Source organism: Rhinatrema bivittatum, chromosome 3, assembly GCF_901001135.1.
Source record: "Rhinatrema bivittatum chromosome 3, aRhiBiv1.1, whole genome shotgun sequence".
Lineage (NCBI taxonomy): Eukaryota > Metazoa > Chordata > Amphibia > Gymnophiona > Rhinatrematidae > Rhinatrema > Rhinatrema bivittatum.
In genome coordinates this window covers 469198-494548 of record NC_042617.1, presented here as the reverse complement: position 1 = coordinate 494548, position 25351 = coordinate 469198, and the positions used below count along the sequence as shown (strand labels likewise).

General features: G+C 46.8%; 1 protein-coding gene across 1 annotated transcript in view; it reads right to left on the bottom strand.

Moving 5' to 3' along the window:
* Positions 1-1992, bottom strand: part of GNMT (glycine N-methyltransferase) — an 85359-nt gene extending 83367 nt beyond the window's left edge. The window contains exon 1 of the mRNA XM_029596735.1: positions 1706-1992. Coding sequence (XP_029452595.1) covers positions 1706-1911 — 206 coding nt within the window. The 5' untranslated portion in view covers positions 1912-1992. The remainder of the gene's footprint in view (positions 1-1705) is intronic.
* Between the last annotated feature and the right edge of the window lie 23359 nt (positions 1993-25351).

Below are 25351 nucleotides of genomic sequence, written 5' to 3'. Positions count from 1 at the left end.
TCACCCTGCAGGAACAATCCCTCCCTCCAACCTCTCACCCTGCAGGGGGCTCTCCCTCCTTCTAACCTCTCACCCTGCAGGAACATTCCCTCCCTCCAACCTCTCACCCTGCAGGAACAATCCCTCCCTCCAACCTCTCACCTTGCAGGGGGCTCTACCCGCCTTCTAACCTCTCACCCTGCAGGAACATTCTCTCCCTCTAATCTCTCACCTTGCAGAGGGCTCCCCTCCCTCTAACCTCTCATCCTGCAGGGGGCTCCCCTCCCTCTAACCTCTCACCCTGCAGGGGGCTCCCCCTCCCTCTAACCTCTCATCCTGCAGGGGGCTCCCCCTCCCTCTAACCTCTCACCCTGCAGGGGGCTCCCCCTCCCTCTAACCTCTCACCCTGCAGGAACATTCCCTCCCTCCTCTCACCCTGCAGAGGGCTCCCCTCCCTCTAACCTCTCACCCTGCAGGGGGCTCCCCCTCCCCCTCCCTCTAACCTCTCACCCTGCAGGAACATTCCCTCCCTCCTCTCACCCTGCAGGAACATTCCCTCCAGCTAACCTCTCACCCTGCAAGGGGCTCCCCCTCCCTCTAACCTGTCACCCTGCAGGAACATTCCCTCCCTCCTCTCACCCTGCAGGAACATTCCCTCCAGCTAACCTCTCACCCTGCAGGGGGCTCCCCCTCCGTCTAACCTCTCACCCTGCAGGAACATTCTCTCCCTCCTCTCACCCTGCAGGGGGCTCCCCCTCCCTCTAACCTCTCACCCTGCAGGGACATTCTCTCCCTCCTCTCACCCTGCAGGGGGCTCCCCCTCCCTCTAACCTCTCACCCTGCAGGAACATTCCCTCCCTCCTCTCACCCTGCAGGAACATTCCCTCCAGCTAACCTCTCACCCTGCAGGGGGCTCCCCCTCCGTCTAACCTCTCACCCTGCAGGAACATTCTCTCCCTCCTCTCACCCTGCAGGGGGCTCCCCCTCCGTCTAACCTCTCACCCTGCAGGAACATTCTCTCCCTCCTCTCACCCTGCAGGGGGCTCCCCCTCCCTCTAACCTCTCACCCTGCAGGAACATTCTCTCCCTCCTCTCACCCTGCAGGGGCTCCCCCTCCCTCTAACCTCTCACCCTGCAGGAACATTCCCTCCCTCCTCTCACCCTGCAGGGGGCTCCCCCTCCCTCTACCCTCTCACCCTGCAGGAACATTCCCTCCCTCCTCTCACCCTGCAGGGGGCTCCCCCTCCCTCTACCCTCTCACCCTGCAGGGGGCTCCCCTCCCTCTAATCTCTCACCCTGCAGGGGGCTCCCCCTCCCTCTAACCTCTCACCCTGCAGGAACATTCCCTCCCTCCTCTCACCCTGCAGGGGGCTCCCCCTCCCTCCCTCCTCTCACCCTGCAGGGACATTCCCTCTGGCAGGCTGCAGAAGCTTTCCTTCCCTGTCACCTGTCACCTCTCACCTTTCAGCAGTGCTCCCCTCCCTCTTTCTCAGAGAGTTAAATTTCTGGATGTTTGCTGAGGGTCAGACTTGCATACATGAACTGCCCTGTGTGAGATTTCACAGGGAATAAAGCTCTTCTCACTACCAGGGAAGAAGTGGCAACTTCTTGAAGAGGCTCCCTGTTTTCTGACAAATTCTTGGGTCCCCTGAAGCGGCGCAGATTCAAATATCTAGGGCCACAGCAGAGAAGAGAAATGAAAGGTAACCCCTGCGCAGTTCCTTACCCAGTGCCACAAGCCACGTCCAGCACCCTCCGGCAGCTGTGCTGATGAAGCAGTCTCAGAAGCCAAGTCCTGTACTCGTCTGTCCGGCTCCGCGTATCCCCAATGTACAGCTGCCAGACCTTCGCAGCTTTCCCATCAGCGTACTGGTCAGGGAGCCCCTCAGCGGCCACCCCCAGGGACCTCGTCCGATAGATGCTGTCAACCATTCTGCACGAGAGACCCCTGACAGGGAGGGCAGAGGGAGGGCAGAGGAGGAGAAGTGCACAGAGCTCTGTGCCCGAGGCAGAACTCACGCCCCAGATTTAAAGGGCTGAGGCTGAACCAATGTGCAGTGCAGCTGCTGGGATGTGTCTGGCACTCTGACCAATCAGCAGGGCAGGGGAGAGGGACGCCCTCTTGGCATGTGTGTGTTTCTGTCCCTCTGACACTGCTTGTTTTCCTAGGTAACTCCTGAGGCTGCTTCCATACCCACCCCCAGCGTAAGCAATACTGGCAGAGACAGAGCCCATAACTGCAGACTAGGACCAGAAAACCAGCTACAACCTGCCCTATTCACTTTCTGGTACAAAGCCCCAACCCAACCTCTCTAGGTTTCCCTCAGTAATTTGCAAATAAAGATCCTCTGTGCTTATCCCAAACTTTACCCCTCACTCCCTCACAGCTAAGGATCCTCTGTGCTTATCCCAAACTTTACCCCTCACTCCCTCAAAGCTAAGGATCCTCTGTGCTTATCCCAGGCTTTACCTCTCACTCCCTCACAGCTAAGGATCCTCTGTGCTTATCCCAGGCTTTACCTCTCACTCCCCCACAGCTAAGGATCCTCTGTGCTTATCCCAGACTTTACCTCTCACTCCCCCACAGCTAAGGATCCTCTGTGCTTATCCCAGGCTTTACCTCTCACTCCCTCACAGCTAAGGATCCTCTGTTCTTATCCCAGGCTTTACCTCTCACTCCCCCACAGCTAAGGATCCTCTGTGCTTATCCCAGGCTTTACCTCTCACTCCCCCACAGCTAAGGATCCTCTGTGCTTATCCCAGGCTTTACCTCTCACTCCCTCACAGCTAAGGATCCTCTGTGCTTATCCCAGGCTTTACCCCTCACTCCCTCACAGCTAAGGATCCTCTGTGCTTATCCCAGGCTTTACCCCTCACTCCCTCACAGCTAAGGATCCTCTGTGCTTATCCCAGGCTTTACCCCTCACTCCCTCACAGCTAAGGATCCTCTGTGCTTATCCCGGGCTTTACCTCTCACTCCCTCACAGCTAAGGATCCTCTGTGCTTATCCCAGGCTTTACCTCTCACTCCCTCACAGCTAAGGATCCTCTGTGTTTATCCCAGGCTTTACCCCTCACTCCCTCACAGCTAAGGATCCTCTGTGCTTATCCCAGGCTTTACCCCTCACTCCCTCCACAGCTAAGGATCCTCTGTGCTTATCCCAGGCTTTACCCCTCACTCCCTCACAGCTAAGGATCCTCTGTGCTTATCCCAGGCTTTACCCCTCACTCCCTCACAGCTAAGGATCCTCTGTGCTTATCCCAGGCTTTACCCCTCACTCCCTCACAGCTAAGGATCCTCTGTGCTTATCCCAGGCTTTACCCCTCACTCCCTCACAGCTAAGGATCCTCTGTGCTTATCCCAGGCTTTACCTCTCACTCCCTCACAGTTAAGGATCCTCTGTGCTTATCCCAGGCTTTACCCTCTCACTCCCCCACAGCTAAGGATCCTCTGTGCTTATCCCAGGCTTTACCCCTCACTCCCTCACAGCTAAGGATCCTCTGTGCTTATCCCAGGCTTTACCCCTCACTCCCCCACAGCTAAGGATCCTCTGTGCTTATCCCAGGCTTTACCCCTCACTCCCCCACAGCTAAGGATCCTCTGTGCTTATCCCAGGCTTTACCTCTCACTCCCTCACAGCTAAGGATCCTCTGTGCTTATCCCAGGCTTTACCCCTCACTCCCCCACAGCTAAGGATCCTCTGTGCTTATCCCAGGCTTTACCTCTCACTCCCCACAGCTAAGGATCCTCTGTGCTTATCCCAGGCTTTACCCCTCACTCCCTCACAGCTAAGGATCCTCTGTGCTTATCCCAGGCTTTACCTCTCACTCCCTCACAGCTAAGGATCCTCTGTGCTTATCCCAGGCTTTACCCCTCACTCCCTCACAGCTAAGGATCCTCTGTGCTTATCCCAGGCTTTACCCCTCACTCCCTCACAGCTAAGGATCCTCTGTGCTTATCCCAGGCTTTACCCCTCACTCCCTCACAGCTAAGGATCCTCTGTGCTTATCCCAGGCTTTACCTCTCACTCCCTCACAGCTAAGGATCCTCTGTGCTTATCCCAGGCTTTACCCCTCACTCCCCCACAGCTAAGGATCCTCTGTGCTTATCCCAGGCTTTACCTCTCACTCCCTCACAGCTAAGGATCCTCTGTGCTTATCCCAGGCTTTACCCCTCACTCCCTCACAGCTAAGGATCCTCTGTGCTTATCCCAGGCTTTACCCCTCACTCCCCCACAGCTAAGGATCCTCTGTGCTTATCCCAGGCTTTACCCCTCACTCCCTCACAGCTAAGGATCCTCTGTGCTTATCCCAGGCTTTACCCCTCACTCCCTCACAGCTAAGGATCCTCTATGCTTATCCCAGGCTTTATCCCTCACTCCCTCACAGCTAAGGATCCTCTGTGCTTATCCCAGGCTTTACCCCTCACTCCCCCACAGCTAAGGATCCTCTGTGCTTATCCCAGGCTTTACCTCTCACTCCCCCACAGCTAAGGATCCTCTGTGCTTATCCCAGGCTTTACCCCTCACTCCCTCACAGCTAAGGATCCTCTGTGCTTATCCCAGGCTTTACCCCTCACTCCCTCACAGCTAAGGATCCTCTGTGCTTATCCCAGGCTTTACCCCTCACTCCCTCACAGCTAAGGATCCTCTGTGCTTATCCCAGGCTTTACCTCTCACTCCCTCACAGCTAAGGATCCTCTGTGCTTATCCCAGGCTTTACCTCTCACTCCCTCACAGCTAAGGATCCTCTGTGCTTATCCCAGGCTTTACCTCTCACTCCCTCACAGCTAAGGATCCTCTGTGCTTATCCCAGGCTTTACCCCTCACTCCCTCACAGCTAAGGATCCTCTGTGCTTATCCCAGGCTTTACCCCTCACTCCCCCACAGCTAAGGATCCTCTGTGCTTATCCCAGGCTTTACCCCTCACTCCCCCACAGCTAAGGATCCTCTGTGCTTATCCCAGGCTTTACCTCTCACTCCCTCACAGCTAAGGATCCTCTGTGCTTATCCCAGGCTTTACCCCTCACTCCCCCACAGCTAAGGATCCTCTGTGCTTATCCCAGGCTTTACCCCTCACTCCCCCACAGCTAAGGATCCTCTGTACTTATCCCAGGCTTTACCTCTCACTCCCTCACAGCTAAGGATCCTCTGTGCTTATCCCAGGCTTTACCTCTCACTCCCCTACAGCTAAGGATCCTCTGTGCTTATCCCAGGCCTTACCCCTCACACTCTCACAGCTAAGGATCCTCTGTGCTTATCCCAGTCTTTACCCCTCACTCCCCCACAGCTAAGGATCCTCTGTGCTTATCCCAGGCTTTACCCCTCACTCCCTCACAGCTAAGGATCCTCTGTGCTTATCCCAGGCTTTACCCCTCACTCCCTCACAGCTAAGGATCCTCTGTGCTTATCCCAGGCTTTACCCCTCACTCCCTCACAGCTAAGGATCCTCTGTGCTTATCCCAGGCTTTACCTCTCACTCCCTCACAGCTAAGGATCCTCTGTGCTTATCCCAGGCTTTACCCCTCACTCCCTCACAGCTAAGGATCCTCTGTGCTTATCCCAGGCTTTACCCCTCACTCCCCCACAGCTAAGGATCCTCTGTGCTTATCCCAGGCTTTACCCCTCACTCCTCCCACAGCTAAGGATCCTCTGTGCTTATCCCAGGCTTTACCCCTCACTCCCTCACAGCTAAGGATCCTCTGTGCTTATCCCAGGCTTTACCCCTCACTCCCCCACAGCTAAGGATCCTCTGTGCTTATCCCAGGCTTTACCTCTCACTCTCCCACAGCTAAGGATCCTCTGTGCTTATCCCAGGCTTTACCTCTCACTCCCTCACAGCTAAGGATCCTCTGTGCTTATCCCAGGCTTTACCCCTCACTCCCTCACAGCTAAGGATCCTCTGTGCTTATCCCAGGCTTTACCCCTCACTCCCCCACAGCTAAGGATCCTCTGTGCTTATCCCAGGCTTTACCCCTCACTCCCCCACAGCTAAGGATCCTCTGTGCTTATCCCAGGCTTTACCTCTCACTCCCTCACAGCTAAGGATCCTCTGTGCTTATCCCAGGCTTTACCCCTCACTCCCTCACAGCTAAGGATCCTCTGTGCTTATCCCAGGCTTTACCCCTCACTCCCTCACAGCTAAGGATCCTCTGTGCTTATCCCAGGCTTTACCCCTCACTCCCCCACAGCTAAGGATCCTCTGTGCTTATCCCAGGCTTTACCCCTCACTCCCCCACAGCTAAGGATCCTCTGTGCTTATCCCAGGCTTTACCTCTCACTCCCCCACAGCTAAGGATCCTCTGTGCTTATCCCAGGCTTTACCCCTCACTCCCTCACAGCTAAGGATCCTCTGTGCTTATCCCAGGCTTTACCCCTCACTCCCTCACAGCTAAGGATCCTCTGTGCTTATCCCAGGCTTTACCCCTCACTCCCTCACAGCTAAGGATCCTCTGTGCTTTCCCAGCTTACCCTCACAGCTAAGGATCCTCTGTGCTTATCCCAGGCTTTGGCCTCTCACTCCCTCACAGCTAAGGATCCTCTGTGCTTATCCCAGGCTTTACCTCTCACTCCCCCACAGCTAAGGATCCTCTGTGCTTATCCCAGGCTTTACCTCTCACTCCCTCACAGCTAAGGATCCTCTGTGCTTATCCCGGGCTTTACCCCTCACTCCCTCACAGCTAAGGATCCTCTGTGCTTATCCCAGGCTTTACCCCTCACTCCCCCACAGCTAAGGATCCTCTGTGCTTATCCCAGGCTTTACCCCTCACTCCCTCACAGCTAAGGATCCTCTGTGCTTATCCCAGGCTTTACCTCTCACTCCCCCACAGCTAAGGATCCTCTGTGCTTATCCCAGGCTTTACCCCTCACTCCCTCACAGCTAAGGATCCTCTGTGCTTATCCCAGGCTTTACCCCTCACTCCCCTCACAGCTAAGGATCCTCTGTGCGTATCCCAGGATTTACCCCTCACTCCCTCACAGCTAAGGATCCTCTGTGCTTATCCCAGGCTTTACCCCTCACTCCCTCACAGCTAAGGATCCTCTGTGCTTATCCCAGGCTTTACCCCTCACTCCCCCACAGCTAAGGATCCTCTGTGCTTATCCCAGGCTTTACCCCTCACTCCCCCACAGCTAAGGATCCTCTGTGCTTATCCCAGTCTTTACCTCTCACTCCCTCACATCTAAGGATCCTCTGTGCTTATCCCAGGCTTTACCTCTCACTCCCTCACAGCTAAGGATCCTCTGTGCTTATCCCAGGCTTTACCTCTCACTCCCTCACATCTAAGGATCCTCTGTGCTTATCCCAGGCTTTACCTCTCACTCCCTCACAGCTAAGGTTCCTCTGTGCTTATCCCAGGCTTTACCTCTCACTCCCTTCACAGCTAAGGATCCTCTGTGCTTATCCCAGGCTTTACCTCTCACTCCCCCACAGCTAAGGATTCTCTGTGCTTATCCCAGGCTTTACCTCTCACTCCCTCACAGCTAAGGATCCTCTGTGCTTATCCCAGGCTTTACCCCTCACTCCCCCACAGCTAAGGATCCTCTGTGCTTATCCCAGGCTTTACCTCTCACTCCCTCACAGCTAAGGATCCTCTGTGCTTATCCCAGGCTTTACCCCTCACTCCCTCACAGCTAAGGATCCTCTGTGCTTATCCCAGGCTTTACCCCTCACTCCCCCACAGCTAAGGATCCTCTGTGCTTATCCCAGGCTTTACCTCTCACTCCCTCACAGCTAAGGATCCTCTGTGCTTATCCCAGGCTTTACCCCTCACTCCCCCACAGCTAAGGATCCTCTGTGCTTATCCCAGGCTTTACCTCTCATTCCCCCACAGCTAAGGATCCTCTGTGCTTATCCCAGGATTTACCCCTCACTCCCTCACAGCTACGGATCCTCTGTGCTTATCCCAGGCTTTACCTCTCACTCCCTCACAGCTAAGGATCCTCTGTGCTTATCCCAGGCTTTACCCCTCACTCCCCCACAGCTAAGGATCCTCTGTGCTTATCCCAGGCTTTACCTCTCACTCCCCCACAGCTAAGGATCCTCTGTGCTTATCCCAGGCTTTACCTCTCACTCCCTCACAGCTAAGGATCCTCTGTGCTTATCCCAGGCTTTACCCCTCACTCCCTCACAGCTAAGGATCCTCTGTGCTTATCCCAGGCTTTACCCCTCACTCCCCCACAGCTAAGGATCCTCTGTGCTTATCCCAGGCTTTACCCCTCACTCCCTCACAGCTAAGGATCCCCTGTGCTTATCCCAGGCTTTACCTCTCACTCCCTGACAGCTAAGGATCCTCTGTGCTTATCCCAGACTTTACCCCTCACTCCCCCACAGCTAAGGATCCTCTGTGCTTATCCCAGGCTTTACCTCTCCCTCCCTCACAGCTAAGGATCCTCTGTGCTTATCCCAGGCTTTACCTCTCACTCCCTCACAGCTAAGGATCCTCTGTGCTTATCCCAGGCTTTACCCCTCACTCCCTCACAGCTAAGGATCCTCTGTGCTTATCCCAGGCTTTACCCCTCACTCCCTCACAGCTAAGGATCCTCTGTGCTTATCCCAGGCTTTACCCCTCACTCCCTCACAGCTAAGGATCCTCTGTGCGTATCCCAGGCTTTACCTCTCACTCCCTCACAGCTAAGGATCCTCTGTGCTTATCCCAGGCTTTACCCCTCACTCCCTCACAGCTAAGGATCCTCTGTGCTTATCCCGGGCTTTACCTCTCACTCCCTCACAGCTAAGGATCCTCTGTGCTTATCCCGGGCTTTACCCCTCACTCCCTCACAGCTAAGGATCCTCTGTGCTTATCCCAGGTGTTAAATTCCGAGACTCGGAAGGAAATAAATTACACTTAGTTGCACGTGGGATTAGTTCATATCTTGTTAAACACGCCTTTTCTTAGAATTGTGAGATTAGCTCATGAGCTGCTGGCTGATGTAATTTTTGTTTGTTCTTTCTTTTTATGGATTCTATCAGAGGTTGTGAACATTTTTTAATAAAACTTGAGCGTGAGGTCCTTATTGTTGTTTCGTTATGGTTCTGGCCTCCGGGTAGTTCAGTAGAGTGTGTAGATCTGATTACAGGAATGGTATTAGCACAAGGAATGAAATATCTAGGTTTATGGGTTGTGGGGCACTTTAATTGGCAGCTGGACTTACATTCCTGCTCTAAGGGAAAACATTTTCTTACCACTTGTTGCGGTTGGGTACTGCAGGCAGGGTAGTGGACCTTTGGGCCGGCCCACCTAGGATGACAGGGTAGGCCGGGAGGCAGAGCCACAGGCTGGTGGTGTTCACCCGGGAACCAGGAACCCCCCAGGCGGAGCCCTTAGGGTCCTGGAACCTTGGGACTTGGGGTATATGCTCAGAGTCCAATAGGAGATAAAGCCTGGGCTGGGAGTGTAGTATGGAAAGTCCTGAGTGAAAGATAGTCCGTGTACCGGTAGTACAGGTCGAGGGCCAGCTGATGACAGGGCAGCGGGCGGCAGCGATACCTGTAGCAAGCCGGACAGTGAGGCAGGATCTGTAGAATACTGGGCTTGGAGCAGGCAGAAGACTTAGACGGAATCGGTAGCAGACTGTGGACTGGAACAGGCTGTAGCCTGGAACGGAGTCTGTAGCTGGCAGAAGGCAGAAGCAGGCTGTGGACTGAAGCAGGCTGTGGACAGAAACAGGCTGAAGCGAAGTCAGGAGCGGACCGAGGTCGGAGGCAGGCGGCAGGCTGTAGTGAAGTCAGGAACGGACCAAGGTCTGAGGCAGGTGGCAGGCTGAAGCGAAGTCAGGAACGGACCAAGGTCGGAGGCAGGCGGCAGGCTGAAGCGAAGTCAGGAACGGACCAAGGTCGGAGGCAGGCGGCAGGCTGTAGTGAAGTCGGGAAAGGACCAAGGTCGGAGGCAGGCGGCAGGCTGAAGCGAAGTCGGGAACGGACCAAGGTCGGAGGCAGGCGGCAGGCTGAAGCGAAGTCGGGAACGGACCAAGGTCGGAGGCAGGCGGCAGGCTGAAGCGAAGTCGGGAAAGGACCAAGGTCGGAGGCAGGCGGCAGGCTGAAGCGAAGTCGGGAACGGACCAAGGTCGGAGGCAGGCGGCAGGCTGAAGCGAAGTCGGGAACGGACCAAGGTCGGAGGCAGGCGGCAGGCTGAAGCGAAGTCGGGAAAGGACCAAGGTCGGAGGCAGGCGGCAGGCTGAAGCGAAGTCGGGAACAGACCAAGGTCGGAGGCAGGCGGCAGGCTGAAGCGAAGTCGGGAACGGACCAAGGTCTGAGGCAGGCGGCAGGCTGAAGCAAAGTCAAAGGCAATCCAAAGGTCAAGACAGGAACGAGGAACAGACGAAGCGCAACTCAGAACTACAAGGCAGTAGTGAACCTCGTTGCAAGGCAAGGAGAAGGAGTCCGGATGCCGGTTATATCGGGCTAAGGGCGTGGCGTCATTAGCACAGGCGGAGCCAGACTTCCGGGAGCTGTGCGCACAAGGTGGGTGTCCTCACGCGCGCGCGAGGCAGCGGGGAGACGGACAGGCAATGGCGGCCGCCACGTGGAACTGGCAGAGTTGTCGGAGTCCCGGCACCGCGGGGCGCGGCGTTTCCAGCAGCGGAGGTAGGCACTGTTCAGGGCTAGAGAAGTGGAAGCGGCAGAGACCGCAACACCACTTTGGAAGTTAGTGATTTAACGTAGGTGGTGGAAATGGGGAGGAGTGGGGGCCCACATATTAAATCTGGTGTATGCCTTTCAATTGGCCCACCAGGGAGGGGCATTAGGAGTTTTTGGGTGTAGAAGGGTTTGGCTGGTGCGATCATTTTGGGATTGAATTTAGGTTGTATTTCAATGGGTCTGGTGGTAGTGGGGTTGTTTAATTTGGGGGCCTCCCACCTTAGGGTTGACCAGCAGAAATTTAGTGAGGTTTTAGGGAATTCAGTAATGGGGTTGAGGAATTGGTTGAGAATTGGTATTTGTTGATGGATCAAAAATTAGAGCCCTTAGGTGTTGGAGCTGGGAAAGTCAGAATGAATAAACAATAAATTCCCCCTCGATTTTCATCTGAATTAGTCCATAAGTGGGTTTACGATGTCTGCAGCATTGTTGGATAACATCTGAAGGTAATGAGGAGAGGATGGTATGGTAATTGATTTTATCAGTTAAGAAGAAATATTACTCTGAAATTATTGAAAAAGCTGATTACCATCTTAAATGAAGCTCTAGGCTTAGCTCCCTGTTAGGACTGGGTGTGAATGACTCCACCTGATTGTGAGGCTTTGCTAACTTTTTTTCAGGAAAAGGTAGGATTCTCAAAGATGGTTTGGATAGAGGTAGGGATCTGATGGATAATTCTAGGGAGTTAGTTTTAGGTGAAGTAAAGGAACTAGATGCCCCCACGGAGAAGGTAGAGAGGATTTGTGTTGGGAATTTTGATCAGACGTTCCTATTGAACTTAAGTTGGTTTTGAGTTAGGTGAAGGATTCTAATTTTGTATTGGATCCTTATTGTCACAGTTTCACCTGTCCACAGGCTCTCCATGCCCTGGTTCAGCCTGTTGTGCAACTTACCCTCTTACCAGGCGTCCTCAACAAACCTCACATCTAGCCTTGACAAGCTCCTCCTCGCTGCTCACACCACACCCAAGCTCAAGCCCCATTTAACTCTGCCTTGCCAGAACCTAGATGCCTCTTTATGGAGTCACCCTTGGCTCTCTGACCTGGCTGCTCCATGCCTTGTTGCCTCTGGGCCTTCTTGTATCTTGCTCCTTATCGTGCAGCCAGGGCAGGTGGAAACACTAAAAGGACTAGGTGGCTGCCTAGAATGTCAATCATGCCAGAAATCTTGGAGTTATCATGGATAGGAACCTATACTACAATATACACATAACAACTAAAATCAAAGAAGGATATCATAAGCTCCTAGTTCTCAGACGTTTAAAACCTTTTTTTAAATTCAACGGACTTCAGAACCGTCTTGCAACTTATAATTTTCTCAACAATAGACTATTGTAATTCTCTTCTGATTGGCCTCCCATCAACAAGCATTAAACCTCTGCAGATTCTTCAGAATTCAACAGCTAGAATTTTAACAGGAACAAAAAAATATGTTCACATCACCCCAATACTAATGTCGCTCCATTGGCTTCCTATTAAATCTCGAGTAGATTATAAGATCCTGATCATCACTCACAAATTAATACATGCCGATCATCATAAACACACTGGTTTAAAAATCACTCCACAAATTACCAGAACAAATCTTTGATCTAACAGCACTTCTTGTCTAAAAATTCCTCCCATTAAAGATGCTCGACTATCAACTACTAGAAACAGAGCATTCTCCATTGCTTCCCAAAAAAAATTGAACTCTCTACCGCCTTATTTAAGAACTCAATCTAACATCAAAAAGTTCAAGAAGGACCTAAAAACTTTCCTCTTCCATACAGTCTACATCAATGATCATCTTTAACAACAATCCTTCTACAATCAATTCAACCATTCAAACCCAAACAAGAAAAAACAGTAACTGCAACTGGATCAACCTTAAGTATTACAATTTCAGAAATTTAATATGAAGCCCTCCTTTAAGATGAATTAATACTATTTTTGTTACTTTCCTTTTTTACATCTTTCCCTTCTCCCCCTCTTTCACCCCACCATCCCCCTCTACCTATTATTTCACTATTGTTATTGTTTTCTTCTTTTGCAACTATGTATAATTTATCTGATTGTTGTTTTGATTCTGTAAACCGTTGTGATGGCTAAACCGAATGACGGTATATAAAAAACCGAATAAATAAAATAAATAAATAATGCCAGGGGTGGCATCTTCATCATCCCGACGACTGAAAAGAGACAGCCACTGCAGCTGGCAGGATATCTGCAAACCACCCATCATCACCCTACTGCCTTTCATGTTAGTGGTGACAGCATAGCTACGGGTGGACTAGAGACGAAAAAGCTGAGGTCGTGCCATCCAAGAGGAGTCTGCGGCAGAATATCAGAGCGTGTGGGCAGACATGGCATAGCCTAATGGTAGCAAGAAACAGGGTCAGGTGACCAAGTCAGACACAGCATGACGAGGTACTCTGGCTGCCTTACAGGATGGGAGGGATGAATGTGGGGGACCGAAGATGTGCTTGGAGGAGGAAAGAAGGCGAGAATAAGTGTGAGGGTTCCCGAGATGTGCTTGGAGAGGGAGAAGAGAGGGGAATGAGTGCACTGAGGCTGGGGAGGTGGGGGGGGGGGTCACATGGATGAAATTTTGCCTAGGGTGCCTAATGCCCTTGCACCGGCCCTGCTTTCGGCCTATCTAGGGCTCACCTTGCCTTGTGGTCTCTGGGCCTGTTCTTACCTTAGACCTTGTTCTGTGGTTTATTCAGGCTTTTTCTCGCCTAGTGGCCTCTGGGCCTTATACTTAGCGGGGCTCAGTGTTCCTTGTTCAGTGTTGTGGTGTCTTATCTGTCCTGTCCTTGACTGGTCTTGTCCTGCTCTGCCTAGTCCAGTTCCTAGTATCCATTTTCTACCTTGCTATTGCCTTGTCTTGCCCCAGTCTGCATCCAGTCCCAGTCTCTACTCAGTATCCTGCCCAAGCCTGTGTCCATATCCAGTCCCTGTTCAATATCCGGTATAAGCATGTGTCTGTATCCTGTCCAGTCTGTTATAGTATCCAATCCTCAGCTCCCTGTCTGTTCCATACCTAGACCTCTGCTTCCAGTCTCTCTGCCCACAACATCTAGCCTGTGCCAGACCTCAGTTCCAGCTTGCGCCTGCCTTCCTTGTTCAGCTGTATCCAGCCTCATCCAGCTAAGCCCTACCGGTCTTCAGAACCCAAGGGCTCATCCTACAAGGGAGGGGGCTGGCTAGGCAGAAGACCAGCCCAGCTTCCAGCCGTGACCAGCCATGATGTTCTGTCATCAAAGCCAAGCCTTACTGGCACCCAGAACCCAAAGGCTCTGTGGCATTAGAATAGAAAAGACCATCTGGGTGTCCTGTGGTCTCCCTTTGTAGCCAATTCTGTAGAGTGTAATGCTGTGGAACAGAAAAGCAGAGCTAAGCATTTTGTTTTTGCATGTGTTTGAAGTCTTATGATCTGATTACGAAATGAAGGAATAAGTCATAACTGTCTGAAATCAAGAGTTATTTTATAGCTGCACCTGGAGTGTTAGATTATAAATGAAAAATCAGTTGTTCCCCTTTTTGTAGGAGATAAACATCATTTCCAGTTGAAAGAGTGAAAAACGTTACATGATGCTCCATCTAAGATGGAGGACTAAAGGACATCTTGTCCTTGGATCTAAAATGGTGGATAAGATTTAAGATGAAGGAAATGGGCGTAGTATAGCTTACATCATACTAATTACTAATCAGTATATTTTTGGATGAAGGAATAAACCCTATCCATGAGTTGCTCCATGAGGTGATGATGTCATGAGAACATGATGCAAGGAAATGAGTAATCAATGAATAATGTATTGATTGGCTATGTGTAATGAAAAATGAAAAGTATATAATGAGCTGCCTGTGTAGGATGGAGTGGAGCAACTGATTTTTAGATTTTGCTTTAGGGCTGTAAGTTTTGCAATAAAACCAAATAAAAGATGTCAGATTTTCTTGGTCAGGTAACTCTGCTCCTTTAAAAGTTGCTCCTGGAGACAGAAACCAGGGATGGGGGTGGCAGCTCCTTTGCTGATCAGCTTCTTTTTTGGAATTCTGGGAAAATGTCTATATTTCGAGCACAGAGGAGTGGTTGCTCAAGAGGGATTGCGAGATCTTGGGCCACGGCGCGGCTCAGGAAGGAGCCCCAAGACACACACCGTGGGAGATGAGAGTGTTCAGGCTTGGGCTGGAGCAGGAACAAAGCTGGACCAGGGTCAGGACATGGAACATCAGTTTACTACTTTTCAAAATGGGAGAAACCACTGCTTTCTTCCGTGCCCCCAAGAACAATTCCCTCTAACAATGAAGAATTTACTAATTTTAAGAGGTAAAATAATACCTCATCTGGCAGCCCACAAGTGTCATGGGATTCCTGGCTGGGGTTAGGATACACCCCCACCTATGTGATACAGGATAGAAGGATGCCACTGGACCTGCACGCACTGGTGAGACCCAGCAACGCAATACTGGTCTCAAGAGTAGCCCTTCCGGACCCGCTGCTTGGGAACGACGAGTGCGTGAGGCCAGACAGAGGCTGAGAGCAGGAACAAGACAAAACATGGAACTCAGGAACTTGGAAGACTCAGACGAGGTTTCAGGATTCTTGGGAGACTCGGATGAGGTTTTGTGGAACTTGGAAGAATCAGACGTGGATTCGAGGAACTTGGAAGACTCCGATGAGGATTCAGGATTCAGGCACTAGTACAGGGTGAGCACTGCACTGCAGCGTGCCCTACACAGCCACTCATGGCTGGTTGTGGATTACGCTGGAAGTGAAGCAGACTCCAGGCAAGAAAGTGAAGACTTGGAACTGGAAACATGTCGAAGATTCAGGAGGGACCTGCATCGAAGCACGCCCTACACAGCCGCCCGTGGCTGGTTGTGGACCACACTGAACTAGAGCAGATTCTGGCTTGAGTCTACGGCATGGACGGAAGCAGGAACAAGGAACTCCGAAGATCGAGAACAAGATTCAAAACTCAGGATTCAAGACTCGGATTCAGGAACAGACCTTGGTATTAAAAACAAGGGCCTTCTGGGGATTTGTGCTGCAGACGTGAAGATAGGCCTTGTGCCACGAAGTGCCCTACACAGCCCCCAATGGGCTGGTTACGGACCATGATGATGGTACGCCAGGAAAGGTGGACAAGCAGGGAACCTGGAAGCAGGATGAAGAGCCTGAGACAGGAACATCAGGATCAGGACTGGAACATCAGGAACTTGGAACACTGGAACATCAGGACATGGAATAGGCGATGAAGGAGCTCCAAAGAGGAACAAGACCAGGAACATCAGACCAAGGAGACCAGGAACCTCTAACTTCAAACGAAGAGCCATCTCGATGAAGAGCCATCCCACAAGCAGCCTCTCACAAGGAGAGGCTGCTTGTAGGATGCTGAGGACCTTGGCTGCTGAGGGCTGCTGTGGGCTGCTGAGGACCTTGACTGGAGAAGAGAAGCATGGACAATCATGGAGGATCCCAATTCAAAGGCCCTGAGGAGTACAAGCTGAGCCCTTTTATAGGGCTGGATGAGGCACGGAGTGATGAGGTCATCCGATGGGGCAGTGGGCTTTTCCCGCTGCTGGCCCTTTAAATGTTGAACTGAGGCGCGCACACACCACCTAGAGGCCCAGGGAAGCAGGAGCAGGCAGTGGCGGCACCAAGGCCGCGTAGAAACACCGTCGACGGCGGCTTCCATGCCGCAGAAGTGGAGAGACAGCAATGTCACGGAGGCAGCTCCACGCCATGAAGAGGAGGAAGCAACGACGGCCCCTCCTACCGCACACAGCAGCGTCGGTCTGTGGAGTGGCGGTGGCAGCGATCTGGGGCGGCCTAGGCCGCAAGAAGAGCACGTCCTGTGGCGTTGGGCTGGCGCGAGGTGAGAGGCTGCTCACGGGATGTGCTCCGCAAGCAGCAGTGTAACGGCCTGCGGGAGAGGGGGCTGGTTAGGCAGAAGACCAGTCCTGCCATCCTGTACCACATAGGTACCCCAGCCAGGAATCCCATGACACTTGTGGGCTGCCAGATGAGAGATTATTTTACCACTTAAAATTAGTGAATTCTTCATTCTTAGAGGGAATTTTTCTTGGGGACATGGAAGAAAGCAGTGGTAGTAAACTGGATCCTACAATTTGCAGTAACTATAAACCTGTATTAAATTTGGCAATTGTAGTGACAGCGATTGAGAAGTTGGTGACCAAATACATTTCTGAGTTTTTTTGATGAATATTTTATATTGGATGTAGCCCAGGCAGGATTTTGCAGGGGCTGCAGTACAGAAAGATCTATGGTATTGTTTGAGGCTGTGCTTCCTTGTCTAGATAGGGGGAAGACAGTTTTATTGATTATGTTTGATTTATCTAGCTCTTTTGATTTGGTTGACCATTCAGTTTTGCTTTTCTGCCGTTTAGAATTTGGACTTGAGGGTCAAGTGTTAAAATGGATTGCAGCTTTTCTGCAAGGCAGATCTCAAACTGTCAATTTCTAGGGTAAAATGTCCCCTTTTATGGAACATTTAGGCGTGCCACAAGGATCGTCTTTCTGGTCCCATTAGGTGCTCTTATTTGCTCTTTTGCTTCTGCTTCAGTTATTTACGTAGATGATATACAACAGTTAGCAATGCTTTTAGATAGGAATGATGTGGAAGCGGTCCAGCTAGTTAATAATTGTTTATGGGCAGTGGGTGAATGGTTGAAGAAAAATGGTTTAGTTTTAAATTCTAGTAATTGAACTATTGCAAATTGGACTGGAAGGTATCCTGAATCTTCCATTGGTGGGGGAAAATCAATTCATTAAGTTGGGGGGGGGGGGGGGGGTGGAATGTAACACTTTTTATTGCTTGAGAATCAGGTTTCACAAATTGCTAAAAATGCTTATCTGAGATTGAAGTTGATTAGACAACTGAAGGCTTTTTGGAAATTGATGCTCTAAAGGTTTCTATGCACTAGTTATGTCACAAATTGACTATTGTAATGTGTTGTATTTGGCACTGCCAGGTAAATTGATTAGAAAATTGTAGATAATACAAAACACGGCAGCACGCCTTTTTACAGATAGTTCACAGCAGGCCTACTGCCAGACAATTGCATTGGCTACAAATTGTTCAACTATTTTTATTTTATTATTTTTATATACCAACATTCGATCTGAGATATCACATTGGTTTACATTCAGGTACTGTAGGTATTTCCCTATCCCAAGAGGGTTTACAATCTAAGGGCCTTATTTTCTAAACTGATCACACGCGATAAGGGACGTTTCGCACGTGAAATGTCCCTTATCGCGTGCGATACCAAAATGGGGGCGGAGTCTGCCCCGGAAGAGAAGGAGTAGGGGCGTCACCGGGGCAGACTCCGCAAAGGTAAGGCCCTTTTTGCAACCGAGTTCACTCCCAATAGCTTCACCTCCTATGGTGGTGCTATTGGGTGCGAAACCTAGCACTGGCTAGCGCAGGCCCGCCCCAGTGGGACTCAAACCCCGGTCTCCTGGTTCATAGCCTGCTGCTCTAACCACTAGGCTACTCCTCCTCCCTTCCCACCTCACCTGTCACACTCGGGACATCAACCATGTTTTTGAAATTTAAAAGGTAGGTTCAAGTGTCTGTTTTGGCCTTTAGGATAATGAATTGCTTGTCCCCCCTCCTGTATTTAAGAGGCTGTTTGAGCTGAGCTGTCGGAAGCTGAAATCTGTGAGTAAATCATAAGCAGCAGCTCCAGCTTCCAGTATGTGCGCTTTCAGAACTAGGCTTTTACAGTCAGCCATACTGAAATGTTGGAATGAGTTACCATCTATGCTACGGGAGGAAGGAGACCTTTTAAATTTCAAAAACATGGTTGATGTCCTGAGTGTATGATAGGTGAGGTGGGAAGATGCTCAAATTATTAGCAGCTGTTGGGTTGTCTTATAAATTTGTATTGATTGAATGTAACACAAATACAACTAGTTATGAATAGACTGATACCTCATGGATCCCAGAATATATCACAATACTACTATGTAAAATACAATTTTTATTAAACAAACTTTTTTATAAATTTTTCATTATTTCATAAAAACTATCATTGTGTTCATTTATTTTCTGAGCTCAGAAATGAATATTCAAAACGGCCTGTAATTCAACCAACTGAGTTCAAAATTGAATTTCAATTACTTTGGAAAACATGGCTAATAATTTCTTTGCCAAAAGGTGATATGAATTTCTGCTCATTATCACAGACCGAACTCGCCAACAAAATACATAGTTTTGAGAAAATACCGTTAGTATGTCGAACTAATTTTTAATCAATTTGATAATATCAATAGATCTTATTCAATATTAAATTTTGAACTCAGTAAAACTTCTGATATCACACACACTCATGAACCACAGTCTAGATGTATGTTAATATGAGTACAAAATTAACACCGATGATATCTTCAATACTTAAATTGATTTTTTAAAGAATATCCTGTAGGTATATATTACTGGATAAAGTTCATTATTCATCCTTAACAGTTCTTGTTGACCAAAGTTCAGTTTGTATGTTTCAAGGCAAAAGGTCAAGTTTTTTGTAATCAATTAGCCACACTGTCTTCCAAATTGACCTCCAAAAACGGGATTTCCATAAACTGCATCAATCTGATGTTAATGTCACCCGACAGTGATGGTAACAGAAACTGTTGGAATGATGGCATAAAGCCTATTGGTAACAGAACCTGTTTAAATGATGGCAATAAGCCTATCTTGTCCCGACAAAACCTTATCTTGTCATCCTTTAGCCCACGTGTCTTTAAACTGTGCGGTCCACTTCAAAACCTTTAGCTGAAGTTGCCGCAATCGCTTCAAATTTTCAACAGAAGCCGCCGACGTTGGCAACGTTTCGGAACCTGCATCAGGGCAAACTCTGAAACATTCAAAGTATCTTTTAAGTATTGCAGCACTTTTATAGACATTTTCAAAATCAAAATTAATACAAGTACTCACTGCTGCTGGACAAGGACGTCTCTACAGTCGGGTCTGTCTGAAGACATTTAAACATGGCGCCTCTATTTGTATAACAAACCTTCATGAAATGAACCAATCACAGAGCACCCCCTCATTTTTTTAACGTGTTGACGTCACAATTCTTGAACTAACTTTATATAGCACTGTTGTAAATTCATTAACATATGATTTCAATTGTATAGCCAAAGGGCTATCCATTTCAAATCCAGTTCCTTAAATTTATAAGGAAATTGTCTCACAAATTAATCAAAGTATTCCATTCAATCTTGCTATTTAAACCCAAAGGTTCTTCAGATCGCAATTTATATATCCACTGCTGTTCCTTTTTTAAGAGTATTTTTTCACGATTACCTCCCCTGATATCTGTAGTAACATGGTCAAGAATAAACCAACGAAGATCTTCTAACCGATGTTTAGCGGATAAACAATGTGCTACTATTGGAGCTGTTTCTTTACCATGTTTAATGCAGCTTTTATGTTCAGCAATGCGTAATCTGAAGGCTCTAGATGTTTGTCCAACATAAATTTTTTCACATGGGCATTTAATGATATATACCACAAAAGTACTCTGACAAGTAGTGAAGTGGCGCAATGTGTAAATGGACTTAGTTACTGGACATGTAAAAGTCTTCAATTCAAGTGTCTGATTGCAGATTCTGCAATGTCCACACTTGAAATGTCCCACAAGTGTTGTGCCTTCAATAGTTGTATCAACGTGGCATTTAACAGATGGTAAGGTTGACGGACTTAAAATTTCTTTAAGGTTCTTACTTCTAGAAAAAGCCATTCTGAATTCCAATTCTTCTAAACCAGGAATCATTTGGATTAAATGCCAATGTTGACGCATACTGTTAATAATTCTGCGTGACATCGGTGAGTATTTTGTTACGCATGTTATTACCTGCGAACTATCCTGTTTTGCACAAGGATTCAGTAGTGCATCCCTATCGTAATACAGAGCCCTTTTAAAAGCGTTGTTAACGCACTTTTTTGGATAGCCTCGTTGTTTAAAGGCTTCCATCAATGTATTGGATTGTGTTCTAAAAACCGCAGTATTAGAGCAATTCCGTTTATACCGCAAAAATTGCGAAAAGGGTAAACTATTCTTCAAGGGAACAGGATGTGCGCTTCTGTAGTGTAGCATCGTATTACGGTCCGTTGGTTTCTTATAGACACTTGTGATTAATTCTCCTGAAGGAAGTTTCTGTAATTTCACGTCCAAAAATGAAATTTCTTGAAAACTATGTGACATTTGAAATTGAATATTCTCATCACAGGTATTAATCCATTTATGGAAAGAAATAAGTTCCTGCTCAGTTCCATTCCAAATGATGAAAATGTCATCAATAAAACGTTTGTAAAAAAATATCTTCGATGTAAAAGGGGAATTATTAACCCAAGTAGTCTCAAACTCTGCCATGAATAGATTAGCAAGGGAGGGGGCCATTGTGGCCCCCATTGCCGTCCCTGATATTTGTTGATAAAATTGGTCTTGAAAGACAAAATAATTCTTTTTGAGAGCCATGAGGTATCAGTCTATTCATAACTAGTTGTATTTGTGTTTCATATTTTATACTAGTTTCTCTCCCTTACATTTTTCTCATTCATAGTTATAGGGATGGCTCATACGTGGCAGAGTGCCTTTAGTTATACACATGAATATGTGACCAATCTACTTAACACCCCCTCATTATTTCCTGACACCATCTTGCAAGTTTCCTCCAATTCATGGACTGATTTACTAGCTTTGTCCAAGAGAATCACTAGAAGCGAGTTACATGGGGTAACTTTAATGGAATACTGCAAACAAGAAAGAATACCAAGAGGTTTGCGTATTCATAAAGAACCAAAATTATTTACAGAAGATAAGGTCTTTTTAGATCGTTGGAACTCTATATTAAATAAATGTTCCTTAGATTTAATGGTGTTGATCATAGAATCCTCACAGACTTTATGTAATGAATTACGTAAAGATTTGGATGAGAAATTGGTTGCCCTTAAAAATGATATAGATCAAGAAACTTTTGAACGTAATTTTGCTGATTTACAGAAGAATATGGATAATTTCAAAAAAGAATTAAAAGAATATAAAATTGGGAAATTTTCCAGAGACGAAACAGATTACAAACAGGGCTCCATATATTCCTGGATGCATCCTAAACAGAAGAAAAGACCTCCAGCTTATAATAATTCATCCGAGGGTTCTTCAGAGGAAGAAGAAGCGATGGAAAACACCAATGAAAATACTTTTTTCGACAAAGGCAATTTTCAAGCAAGAAGAGGAAGAGTAACATGGAAAGATCGCAAGAATACGGACTCCAATTACATGGTAACTCGCTCCAGAGGGTCAACGAGGGGCAAGAAAAGGTGATTATCAATCTTTCAGATGTCACATTGAATTCTGAAGAAGAAAAAATCTTAAATTTAGGTTTGTCATATGTTCCTACAGAAGCACACGATTCGTTTCAATTTCGAGTTGATTTACAAAAATTTGTACGCAAATTGCTTTTAAAATTTTTTTTTCAATCTTCTCAGTGTAATAATGATAATAGCATTGTTCATAATCCGTCATCATGGTTACCGCCTGGACCGACACATCCCTTGATTGATACTTTCAAACAATTGGTCTTGAAAGATGTTAAAATTCTGGAAGAGAACAATGAAAAGTTTAGTAAAAATCTTAGCAAAGAAGAACGAGATACCCTTTCTTCTTTGTCCAAAAAAAGAGATTTAATAATAAAAGAAGCTGATAAAGGTGGATCAATCGTTCTGATGAATAGAATTGATTATATAGCAGAAATTAATAGACAGATACAAGATGAAACCAGTTATGTGAAATTATCATCTAATCCAACTAAATCGCTTCAGAAACAAATTGTAAAAGTGACTAAAGAAGCTAAAGAAATGGGGTTCTTAACTTATAAGGAATTTAATTTTTTGAATCCAAAAGATCCTAGGGTTCCCACAATTTATGTTCTGCCGAAAGTGCATAAAACGTTAGATAAACCACCGGGTAGACCGATCATTTCGGCAAACGATTCTTTATTGGAGCCTCTTTCGATATTTACAGATTGTTTTCTTAGAGATTTTGTTCCATCATGTTCTTCTTTTATACGTGATACCACACATTTTTTGCAATTGTTAGAAACCATAATGACAGATGTCCACGATAAATGGTTAGTCACATTGGACATTAAATCGCTGTATACTTCTATATCCCAGAATGAAGCGTTACAGGTAATTGAGATGACTTTAAATAAAAGACAACGTCCACATCGAATACCTACGGATTTCATCATGAAATTAGCTACCTTAGCTCTCAAAAAGAATTATTTTGTCTTTCAAGACCAATTTTATCAACAAATATCAGGGACGGCAATGGGGGCCACAATGGCCCCCATTGCCCCAATGGCCCCCTTGCTAATCTATTCATGGCAGAGTTTGAGACTACTTGGGTTAATAATTCCCCTTTTACATCGAAGATATTTTTTTACAAATGTTTTATTGATGACATTTTCATCATTTGGAATGGAACTGAGCAGGAACTTATTTCTTTCCATAAATGGATTAATACCTGTGATGAGAATATTCAATTTCAAATGTCACATAGTTTTCAAGAAATTTCATTTTTGGACGTGAAATTACAGAAACTTCCTTCAGGAGAATTAATCACAAGTGTCTATAAGAAACCAACGGACCGTAATACGATGCTACACTACAGAAGCGCACATCCTGTTCCCTTGAAGAATAGTTTACCCTTTTCGCAATTTTTGCGGTATAAATAGAATTGCTCTAATACTGCGGTTTTTAGAACACAATCCAATACATTGATGGAAGCCTTTAAACAACGAGGCTATCCAAAAAAGTGCGTTAACAACGCTTTTAAAAGGGCTCTGTATTACGATAGGGATGCACTACTGAATCCTTGTGCAAAACAGGATAGTTCGCAGGTAATAACATGCGTAACAAAATACTCACCGATGTCACGCAGAATTATTAACAGTATGCGTCAACATTGGCATTTAATCCACATGATTCCTGGTTTAGAAGAATTGGAATTCAGAATGGCTTTTTCTAGAAGTAAGAACCTTAAAGAAATTTTAAGTCCGTCAACCTTACCATCTGTTAAATGCCACGTTGATACAACTATTGAAGGCACAACACTTGTGGGACATTTCAAGTGTGGACATTGCAGAATCTGCAATCAGACACTTGAATTGAAGACTTTTACATGTCCAGTAACTAAGTCCATTTACACATTGCGCCACTTCACTACTTGTCAGAGTACTTTTGTGGTATATATCATTAAATGCCCATGTGAAAAAATTTATGTTGGACAAACATCTAGAGCCTTCAGATTACTCATTGCTGAACATAAAAGCTGCATTAAACATGGTAAAGAAACAGCTCCAATAGTAGCACATTGTTTATCCGCTAAACATCGGTTAGAAGATCTTCGTTGGTTTATTCTTGACCATGTTACTACAGATATCAGGGGAGGTAATCGTGAAAAAATACTCTTAAAAAAGGAACAGCAGTGGATATATAAATTGCGATCTGAAGAACCTTTGGGATTAAATAGCAAGATTGAATGGAATACTTTGATTAATTTGTGAGACAATTTCCTTATAAATTTAAGGAACTGGATTTGAAATGGATAGCCCTTTGGCTATACAATTGAAATCATATGTTAATGAATTTACAACAGTGCTATATAAAGTTAGTTCAAGAATTGTGACGTCAACACGTTAAAAAAATGAGGGGGTGCTCTGTGATTGGTTCATTTCATGAAGGTTTGTTATACAAATAGAGGCGCCATGTTTAAATGTCTTCAGACAGACCCGACTGTAGAGACGTCCTTGTCCAGCAGCAGTGAGTACTTGTATTAATTTTGATTTTGAAAATGTCTATAAAAGTGCTGCAATACTTAAAAGATACTTTGAATGTTTCAGAGTTTGCCCTGATGCAGGTTCCGAAACGTTGCCAACGTCGGCGGCTTCTGTTGAAAATTTGAAGCGATTGCGGCAACTTCAGCTAAAGGTTTTGAAGTGGACCGCACAGTTTAAAGACACGTGGGCTAAAGGATGACAAGATAAGGTTTTGTCGGGACAAGATAGGCTTATTGCCATCATTTAAACAGGTTCTGTTACCGATAGGCTTTATGCCATCATTCCAACAGTTTCTGTTACCATCACTGTCGGGTGACATTAACATCAGATTGATGCAGTTTATGGAAATCCCGTTTTTGGAGGTCAATTTGGAAGACAGTGTGGCTAATTGATTACAAAAAACTTGACCTTTTGCCTTGAAACATACAAACTGAACTTTGGTCAACAAGAACTGTTAAGGATGAATAATGAACTTTATCCAGTAATATATACCTACAGGATATTCTTTAAAAAATCAATTTAAGTATTGAAGATATCATCGGTGTTAATTTGTACTCATATTAACATACATCTAGACTGTGGTTCATGAGTGTGTGTGATATCAGAAGTTTTACTGAGTTCAAAATTTAATATTGAATAAGATCTATTGATATTATCAAATTGATTAAAAATTAGTTCGACATACTAACGGTATTTTCTCAAAACTATGTATTTTGTTGGCGAGTTCGGTCTGTGATAATGAGCAGAAATTCATATCACCTTTTGGCAAAGAAATTATTAGCCATGTTTTCCAAAGTAATTGAAATTCAATTTTGAACTCAGTTGGTTGAATTACAGGCCGTTTTGAATATTCATTTCTGAGCTCAGAAAATAAATGA